Genomic DNA, 10,656 nt, shown 5'->3' on the forward strand with positions numbered 1-10,656 from the left:
CAGGCAATGGCTTAAATAAGCATGCAGCTTCAAAAGAACATTTAGCATGTGAAACAATGTGGAGAGATCCAGAAAAACCTAGAGAGACAGGAAAAGATATTTCCACTCTTTTAAATTCAGAGCAACTGGCTCGCAACAGATACTACATGTCAGCCGTAATTGATATGCTGGAGTTTTTAGTGATGAATCAATTGCCATTACGTGGAGATAATGCTGGTTTTGCCAGTGTGCTGCCAGATGATAATAGCTCCATGGGGCTGTTTTTGTCTCTCTTTGAGTAGGGGACAGCAGGGGCGAAAATACAATTTTTCAGAAAAACTTAATTTAAAAAAAATAACGTTATAGATCGAGATACAGGGAGTGCAGAATTATTAGGAAAGTTGTATTTTTGAGGATTAATTTTATTATTGAATAACAACCATGTTCTCAATGAACCCAAAAAACTCATTAATATCAAAGCTGAATATTTTTGGAATTTTTTTTTAACTTTAGCTATTTTAGGGGAATATCTGTGTGTGCAGGTGACTATTACTGTGCGTAATTATTAGGCAACCTAACAAAAAATAAATATATACCCATTTCAATTATTTTTTTTTAGCAGTGAAACCAATATAACATCTCAACATTCACAAATATACATTTCTGACATTCAAAAACCAAACAAAAACAAATCAGTGACCAATATAGCCACCTTTCTTTGCAAGGACACTCAAAAGCCTGCCATCCATGGATTCTGTCAGTGTTTTGATCTGTTCACCATCAACAGTGGAGCAGCAACCACAGCCTCCCAGACACTGTACAGAGAGGTATACTGTATTCCCTCCTTGTAAATCTCACATTTGATGATGGACCACAGGTTCTCAATGGCGTTCAGATCAGGTGAACAAGGAGGACATATCATTAGATTTTCTTCTTTTATACCCTTTCTTGCCAGCCACGCTGTGGAGTACTTGGACGCGTGTGATGGAGCATTGTCCTGCATGAAAATCATGTTTTTCTTGAAGGATGCAGACTTCTTCCTGTACCACTGCTTGAAGAAGGTGTCTTCCAGAAACTGGCAGTAGGACTGGGAGTTGAGCTTGACTCCATCCTCAACCCGAAAAGGCCCCACAAGCTCATCTTTGATGATACCAGCCCAAACCAGTACTCCACCTCCACCTTGCTGGCGTCTGAGTCGGACTGGAGCTCTCTGCCCTTTACCAATCCAGCCACAGACCCATCCATCTGGCCCATCAAGACTCACTCTCATTTCATCAGTCCATAAAACCTTAGAAAAATCAGTCTTGAGATATTTCTTGGCCCAGTCTTGACGTTTCAGCTTGTGTGTTCAGTGGTGGTCAACTTTCTGCCTTTCTTACCTTGGCCATGTCTCTGAGTATTGCACACCTTGTGCTTTTGGGCACTCCAGTGATGTTGCAGCTCTGAAATATGGCCAAAGTGGTGGCAAGTGGCATCTTGGCAGCTGCACGCTTGACTTTTCTCAGTTCACGGGGCAGTTATTTTGCGCCTTGGTTTTTCCACACGCTTCTTGCGACCCTGTTGACTATTTTGAATGAAACGCTTGATTGTTTGATGATCACGCTTCAGAAGCTTTGCAATTTTAAGACTGCTGCATCCCTTTGCAAGATATCTCACTATTTTTGACTTTTCTGAGCCTGTCAAGTCCTTCTTTTGACCCATTTTTCCAAAGGAAAGGAAGTTGCCTAATAATTATGCACACCTGATATAGAGACAGAGCGCAGCGCGTCATAACCTGAAAACCACGCCCACCAGTGGGGAAAGCAATCCAACCGTCTCCATTGACTTTGTTTTGCGAGAAGCCGCCTCCTTGTCATTTCTGGCTTATAACAAAAATCTGAATAATGCCCAAAAGCTGCTGCGTGACAACACGCACAGCCAACAAGCCAAAGAGCCCAGAAATAAGTTTTTATAAGCTGTCGAGCCGTAAAACGTGATCCACTTTATTCTCCTTAAAGACTGGGTTTTACGACTCGACAGCTTATAAAAACGTATTTCTGGGTTCTTTGGCTTGTTAGCTGTACATATTGTCACACAGCAGCTTTAACGCATTATTCAGTTTTTTGTTATAAGCCAGAAATGACAAGGAGGCGGCTTCTCGCAATACAAAGTCAATGGAGACGGTTGGATTGCGTTCCCCCCCGGTGGGCGTGGTTTTCAAATTTGCATAACTGCGCTCTGTCTCTATGGGGTGTTGATGTCATTAGACCACACCTTTCTCATTACAGAGATGCACATCACCTAATAAGCTTAACTGGTACTTGGCTTTCCAGCCTATACAGCTTGGAGTAAGACAACATGCATAAAGAGGATGATTCGAGTCGCCTGAAAAATCCGCTCCCCTTTTCCCTCTTATAATGAGAGGGAGAGTGTTACTGCACTGAGTCGAAGTACTCCCAAAAGTTCTATTCCGCCATACATTATAGTTACCCTTTTTAACCCGCTTTTAAAAACGCCACGTTTTATTTTGTGCCACCATATTTTATTATATAACTACTTGTATTAAATAGGGAAAACGTTGATGTGTTTGGTCATTTCTAACTTCATCTCTGTTTGTTACCATTGAATAAACTAGGCTAAGCTAAGTGCTACCAAAGTGTCGTGGCATGCCACAGTGCTTAAGTGCACGCACTAAGATGATAGAGTTATATATCGACTCTTCTTAGTTAAGGTAATAGCATAGTTTAATATGACAAACTATGGAGTATCCATTTAAGACTAAGGTCTGGCGGTGGGTCTGGTCATTTTTTACCCAGCATGGGGTAATTTTTAACCCAGCATGTGTTCTGTCCAATATTTACCCATTAGGGGTCAAAAATAACCAGATTTGTTACTAAAGGTGTGTTCGACTTCATGCAGCGTTGCAAGAACTGATTGCATCAAAGTACCACGCGAGTGAAGCAGAAACAGACTCCGATTTCTCTAATTATTCTCGCAGTACATTGATGTTATGCGCAAGTAAATATGTGGTAAGTATGAAGGTAAGGCAGTGCATTTCAGTGGTGTTTACTATGGTAGCTTTTAGGGTAACATCGCCTAATAGCTGTCCCTCCACTTTTAAAAAGGCTGCTACGCCCCTGCATCCACCCCTTAGCCCAGTGGTCACCAATCCTGGTCCTGGAGGGCCGGTGACTCTGCAAAGTTTAGCTCCAACCCTAATCAAACACACCTGAATCACCTTAATTAGCTGCTTTAGGTGTGTTTGATTAGGGTTGGAGCTAAACTCTGCAGAGATGCCGGCCCTCCAGGACCAGGGTTGGTGACCACTGCCTTAGCCCCATGTTCTAGGTTCAAATTTTTTTCAGGGGTTGTGCTCTTGTATGATGTTTGTGGTTTGAAAGTCTTTCCGTCTGTGCTTTCCACACACATTCATCAGATTTCACAGTTTGTTTATGTCTCCCATCCTAGGGTCACATGAGGGTTGATCTAATCTTATCTGCTTGTCTGCCTACACAATCTTGTTGGGCAGGCATTAAACCCCTAGAGTGGCATAGCAGGTATTACTGTTTCCATAGTGTCATCGCCACGACTCAGTGTTAAGTTCCCTCGATAGAAAACAAAATGTTGTGTCTGGTTTCCACAAGTCAGTCTTGTTTGCATGCTTTCCTCCAGACAGTTAGAATCTGATGACGTTTAATGGTTAATGGTAATGGTTTGTGGTCTCTGACAAAATGTTTTGAACTAAAGGTCTGAAGGTTTAAGCATAACATTTATTTTCATTAGATAAACTCTTTTATTGAAAAAATAAAATTGATTAAGATAATTGATCAGATTTCAAGACATAATAGTGCTATAAAAACCAAATTCAGGCATTTTGTCAGGTGTGCTACTGTAATCCAGTATATACTGTTTTCTTCTTTAACTTTGTGTTTTTTGTTCTTTTTCTCATAGGCTCTGCTCTTTTGCTCTTTCTCTGTATTGTGAGCAAATTTGCAAAAATGAAAAACACTGTAAGCAAGAGTTTCATGTCAGTAGTGGGGAGAGTCCCTCAAGACCATACTTATGAATGTCTAATGAATGTGTGATGTGTACCACACCTGATGTTTAATTTTGACATCTTGACTGGCCTGTGATGACCACCATAATCTGTCAGAAATGAGACTGCAGATGATTTCATTAGACGGTGGTCCCACTAGAGATATTACACTAAAGGTGTGTGCAATGACAGTAGTTTGGATTTGAGTGTTTGTCTTGCCGTGGAAGAAACATAGGTGAGCACGTTTTGAATCACTTATGTGGTAATGGAACTGTGGTTAAACTTATGACCCAGTTTTTACTGCTGCGTGAGTAGAGGGCTTTTGTTTGTGTGAGTAGTGTTAAAATAGAGAAAACATTACTGTAGTTTGGTAAGTGGTATCTGAAGGGATATGAGTACAAATTCCACCCCATAAATGTAACAAAGTTATCGTATGCCAACAAATTACCTTTAGGTTACCCTTATTTTTATGGTGTCACTGTTACAGTGTTTTTATTCATTTATGTACTAAGTAATAATAATTAACAGAATGTACTTACTGTAAGGTTGGGGTTTGGTTTGAGGTTAGGTGCATGTAATTACGCACCATCCACTGTTATTACTATGGTAATTACATGTAACATGTTCAAAGATACTGTAAAGTTTTAGCTGAGCTTTACTCATACTAAACTTTCTCAGCCATTTTTGCAATTAACCAACTAAAATCAAGTTACATTTTGTCGTTACTCTTTAAGTGTGACTTAAGCACTAGTTAAGATGGCCACTGTAATATTTTACATTTATACCACAGTGTTGTTGAAAGCTTTATTCTGATTGGTTGAGAAATGTTTCTCGGGTTTTTATTATTTTTCGATAAACCATACTTGACCTGTCAAATGTCTTTAAATAACCACCAGAGCAATGTCTGTGGTAAATGTGGTATAAGCGGAAAAATTGACTCGGAAAAATAATTCACACCCACATTGTAAAGGCACTCCGTTTCGTGTCGTGCCGCATTATCACCTTGAATGTGCTGTATTTTCAAATAATTCAATGGCTTGTCATCAGTTATTCCTTACATATTGTATCTGTCAGGTTAAACACCAGATTTTTTCTCTATGTTTGCCAATGGTGAGATCAAAAACAGGAAATGTACTTTTTATTCAACAGTTGAAGTCACACAGTTAGTTACTGTATGTATTTGTTTATTGAAAAAATTGGTTTGTCTAGCTATAGCTAGACATACAAATATTCTGTCAGTAATAAAACAAACAAACAAACAAACAAACAAACAAAATATTTTTGCATGTATAGTAGCTAAAAAAAACAAAAAACAAAGCCAAACTACAGTATCACTAAAATGATATGAGAACTATACTGTACTGTACTGTAACTATACACTGTAAAAATGAAGCATGAAGTTAAAACAACTTGATTTTGCAAGTCAATGCAACCTACTACTTTTTTGACTTGTGATAAGCTGACATAACTTATAAAAACAAGTTGAAATTGTTTAACTTACTTTGTATACAAATTTGCTTAAAAAACAAAAACAAATGTAAGCATAAGTATAAAAATATAAAATATTATACAAATATTTACAGATACATTTACAAATAACAAATGCTCAAAACATGCCCATATTTAGGATTTCTTAACAAAGCAAGCAATTTTAACTGTTCAATCTAAAAAATGCCGAGTTATTTTTAACCCATTGTTGGGTTATATTATTCCAGAAAATGTTCATATTTGACCTGACTATGTGTTAAAAGAACCCAGCATTTTGGGTTGAAATAACCCAGCACATGATAAATGATATTTCTCGTTTTAACCAAACTCTTGGTTAAAAATAACCCAGTATTATATCAGTGCATTTATACTATAGGAACAAGCTGCCTTTTTTGTTACCTCATTAAACAAGCGGATGAGCCCATTCTGCTAAAAATACCGTAATAAAAACATTATTGAGCCTTATTTATTTTCTTTGTCTGTATTATATCTCTGTACCTGATTATATCTCACTTCGCATTGCTATCGATTTGTCATCCAGGCTGGTTGTCTGTGAATAAACAGATCCTGTAGCCTGTGTAAGGTATCTCTTCGTGAACTGTAATCTGCTGATGGGTGTTTTGTAAAGGAGTCTGAAAAGGTGTTTTCTAAATTTCTCTCCTACAAACACATAGAGAATGGGATTCAAGCCGCTGTGTGAGTAAGCCAGAGCTTCTGTGATTTGAAGACTAAGAGTGATTGCTTTGCTTTTTTCACAGGATGTCTTTAAGAGTTCATTTAACTCCAATGCTCTCACAAAAGCTGCAATATTATATGGAGCCCAACAGCAGAAGAAGGCAACCATCACTACAATGACAAGTCTCATGGCCTGTTTCCTGGAAAAGCGAACTGTTAAAAGTCTGTGAAGAATCATTGAGTAACAAAATCCAATTACACACAGTGGAATAAATAATCCTAAAACATTCATTTTAATAATACCAACAGTCTTTCCATAATGGTGAGATTTCTGATCATCTGTTGGATAAGACTGACAGTATGTTTTATTATTGTTTTCATAGGTTTTCAGGTACATAAGCTCAGGAAACGATGCTGCAACAGCAATGATCCAGATGACCACACTGGCTAAGATCCCATATATTTTTGCTTTGACTCTCAAAGCAAACACAGAATGAACCACAGCTAAATATCTGTCAACACTCATCAGTACAATGAAGAAAATCCCACTGTAGAATCCAATGTGATAGACGCCTAAAACCATGGTGCACATAGGACCTCCAAAGACCCACTGATCTCTGGCATAGTGAGCCAGGAACGGGAGAGAGGAGACCAGCAGGAGATCAGCTAAAGCCAGGTTCAGGAGACAGATGTCAGTCATGCTTTTCAGCCTTACACCCATCAACATCACCCATAACACCAGCAGGTTACCCAGCAGGCCCAACACGAAGAACAGAGAGTATAACACAGGCAGGATGTTGGATGCATGAACTCCATAATTACAGACAATTGCAGACGGATCAACACCTTTACTGTAGTACTCATCATAGTCATACAAGGGAGTGGTATGTGGCTCATCATTTTCTGGTCCATTCAAACTTAAGCAGAAAGGGAAAATATAATTTAAGGAAAGTTTATAGAGCACAGCTCCACTGTCTAAACATTTTCATCTAAACTAATCATTGCATTATAGGAACATGTACTGAAATATGGCCTCACCTGGAATCCGGGTATGGGGTACTGTTGGATACCATTCTTGTCCATGAAGACTGTGTAGAGGTGCTTTTAATGACAAAGAGACAAGGAAGTGTGTTATTATTGGTCTTTAATAAACATATAAGTTGAGTATAAGAATTATCTTGTAAATAAGCCATTATTTGTTTATCCATTTATACTGTCTGCACATATCTCTATCTTACATTTGCACATTTACATAATTATGCAACTTTTATTCTGTAGACACAGGCCTAGAAAAAAATGTAAGACACAACGGCAAATTAGCCTTCAATCATCATTTCTACATGTCAGTCATTCTAGTCCACAATCTCTTGACAATTCATACATATTTTACAAAGTGGCTTTTGCATGATTTGTTTTCACTCCTGTGACGTAGGGGGGAAATTCATTGTTTTTTTCATAGTATCGTACATTTTTGAACGGTTCACTTCATACAAATGTATACAAATTAGCCATAAAAAACGTATAAATACCAGCGAGATCAGTCTGTGAATTCCACCAAAAGCAAACCTCAAGAGTGAGAATAGTTACCCAAAAGCAAGACTTAGAGCATGCCAAGACACATGAAAGCTGTTTGAGTTATTTCATCAAATATTACCTTTTAACATCTGCTTAAATACATGAAAAATGATCATTCTACCTTATCACATATAAACACACATACAGTAGTAAAAACTGAAAATAATTATGAACATGTCTCTTAATCTTTGTCAGTGCTGTATGTTAATTTATTTTTTAGTGCCTTGCTCTTGGGGCTCTGCAAGTACGGAGAGCATTTTTTGCATCTGATTTCCTCAATGCTGTTTTTTTCAGTTTAGGCTTTAATGCTCTGCTGTACCTTATTGCAATAGGGTTGGAGAAAACTCAACAAAATTAGAAAAAATAATACTGGGATGTTTCAGCTCATGGTCTAGTCAAACGTAACTTAAACTAACATAGAAAATTCAGAGTTCATTTCACCCAACATTTGGGTTTTTCCATATTTGACCAAACCATAGGTTGATAAAATCATCTTTTGTTGTGGTTTTACCTCAGCTGTAAAGCAGTAGAATTCATTCTTTGATGGTTGAATCCGATGATCTCCCTTAAAAAATAAAATAACCATGCTTTTATTATTGTAAGATTAGTAATCACGGTTATTTGGTGTATTGATTACCATTTGTGAAACCAGGGGTCTACCACAAAACCTATGGTGTGTGAGTATGTGTGTGTGTGTGTGTGTGTGTGTGTGTGTACCTGGTAATTATCTTGACCAATTGTCCCCATGAGGAAACAAGCTTATAAATCAAACAGAATGATGTTTCTTGAAAATGTGAAATAGGAAAACGTTTTCTGTGATGGTTGGGGTTAGGTTTTGGGTTAGGTGAAGGGAATAGAATATACAGTTTGTACAGTATAAAATGCATTACGTCTATAGATTGTCCCCAAAAAACATGGAAACCAGAATGTGGTTTGTGGAATGTGTGTGTGTGTATTCATTTGCGTACGTACTTGCGTGCGTGTGTGAGAAAAGATGAGAAATAGACAAAGTTGGGGCTTGTGCTGTGTAGACTGACACAGCACACACCCCAAACTAAGTTTAAAGAATTAAACATCAACAGAGATGAAAAACTTTGTTTCATATATACTTATTTAAGATAAACATGTTTTTCCCCCAATATCTGGATCAGAATATAGAATTTTCTTATTTTATTTCATATGATCACAAAACGAATAGCACTTTAATTTATATATAATCCTCTACCAGTGGTAAATGACACATATAACTAATTCTAAATTCTAAATGCTAAAGAAAACATTTAGTCTGAGACAACATAGGGATAAAACGCTCTGTAGAACATTTTGTCCATTTAGGGCTAATGCAGAAACATGACTGTGCGAAATAATGGCAACTTCCATGTAAGGGCACCCATGGTGTATGTAGATAAAAATGGCTCATTCTATTATTATTCTATTCTATTATTTTGTAATGTCTTTATATACCACTGATAATATAGTTATGTATATTTTATTACATTTCTGTCAAGAGATCCTTCTAAAAGTTTCACAATACACCTTTAAAACAATTTAAATTGAAAAATAAATATTGTATCGAATAATAACGTTATTTAGCATGCTAATATATAATCAATATTGCACAGCCCTAATGCGCATATATACACTGTGCTTTTCCAGTCACAATTCTCTGACACCCCTCATCCCAATCAGCTTTTGTTCTTCTGTGCAATTCCATTATGAGAGCTCGGACCTCAAGTCGAGCCTAAGATTCGAGCTCCCTATGAAAATGTGAATATGGATGAAGCAGGATATTTGACATAATAGCAATAATATTACTAGTACATGGCATAGTAATATTTTATCATTTTTTGCTTAACAAATGAAATAATAAAATGCTAATTGATTTTATTTGTAACAACAGCTGGTGTATCGGTGCATCGTTTACATTTTTAACTCAACATAGAAAACGCACCCCTTTACATCAAACAAACATATATAGTAAAACTATTAACTGTTTGCCTGAAGAAAAGTCATCTGTACATCTACAAATGTGCAAATAATATAAAAAGTGTGTAACACAGAAGATCTCTTACACCAGTGAGGACTACAAATATGTACTAGTGGTATGAACCACCTGTGACATTCAGGTTTATTTATTGAGAGTTTCCTACAGATGTTTTGCCAGCTTCGAACAGAAAATGTCACCATACGATGTTTTCAACAAAGGTGTAAAACCATCATTTCAGAAAAATACATACTGTGACATTGCAGGTTATGTCTCTGACCTTCTGCACTTGTCACATTTACTACAATAAATAATTGCAGTACATTTTTTGTGCCTATTATTCAAAGACAGCAATGAAATCAATAATCAATACAAGTGCAGAATACTCACACTAAATGGGTGAATGGAATTACCCTGTGACCTTCGAGAAGGAAAGATCAGATGATATGAGATCAGATGATATGAGATCAGGTGAGGTAAATGAGATGTAATATAGATAGTTTATTTTCTATGTCAATGTATTGGTTTATGACACTTCCTTTGGTTATGTTGGGTATAGGGGCTTTGCACAGTGCAGGACTAGTTTCAGAACTACTGCATAAACTCATAGCAATGACATGATTGGTTCCCACCATGTTTGGGGTAAAGTTTAAAGGAAATCACCTTAGTATGCTCAGCCTTTATGAGAAAGACAAACACTAATGGCGCAGCACTCCAGTACGAACTTTATATAATTTTAATTACTTTTATGAAGTAAACAAGCATTAGTTAATATGAGTAAACTATGAAGAAACACTCCTAGCTTTGCCAGAACAGCTGAGCAGTAGTGTTAAGTTGTGGTTTACAACTCTACACACCAAACCACGAAGATGCTCAAGTGACTTTATAAAAAGACGGACATGTAATTTCTTTTCAGTATTCTTATTGTTCATTGTGCTGT

At 37.1% G+C, this 10,656-nt stretch overlaps 1 protein-coding gene across 1 annotated transcript; it reads right to left on the reverse strand.

Annotated features, from left to right (window-relative positions):
* Positions 1-5,233: 5,233 nt before the first annotated feature.
* On the reverse strand, positions 5,234-10,354 carry LOC129447642 (C-C chemokine receptor type 5-like). The gene is made up of 4 exons (XM_073871879.1): positions 10,107-10,354; positions 8,244-8,297; positions 7,196-7,258; positions 5,234-7,074 (listed from the first exon to the last, which is right to left on the reverse strand). Exons 2-4 carry the CDS (start codon positions 8,267-8,269, stop codon positions 5,985-5,987), a joined length of 1,179 nt encoding a protein of 392 aa, XP_073727980.1. The 5' UTR covers positions 8,270-8,297; positions 10,107-10,354; the 3' UTR covers positions 5,234-5,984.
* Positions 10,355-10,656: the final 302 nt, after the last annotated feature.

Source organism: Misgurnus anguillicaudatus, chromosome 10, assembly GCF_027580225.2.
Source record: "Misgurnus anguillicaudatus chromosome 10, ASM2758022v2, whole genome shotgun sequence".
Lineage (NCBI taxonomy): Eukaryota > Metazoa > Chordata > Actinopteri > Cypriniformes > Cobitidae > Misgurnus > Misgurnus anguillicaudatus.

Bases quoted from the DNA above. Each gene is read 5' to 3' on its own strand.
- LOC129447642 (XM_073871879.1), bottom strand. From the start codon at position 8,269: ATGAATTCTACTGCTTTACAGCTGAG. The intron at 7,259-8,243 runs GTAAAACCACAA...TGTCATTAAAAG, and splicing joins TCTACTGCTTTACAGCTGAG to CACCTCTACACAGTCTTCAT. The intron at 7,075-7,195 runs GTGAGGCCATAT...TTTCTGCTTAAG, and splicing joins ACCCCATACCCGGATTCCAG to TTTGAATGGACCAGAAAATG.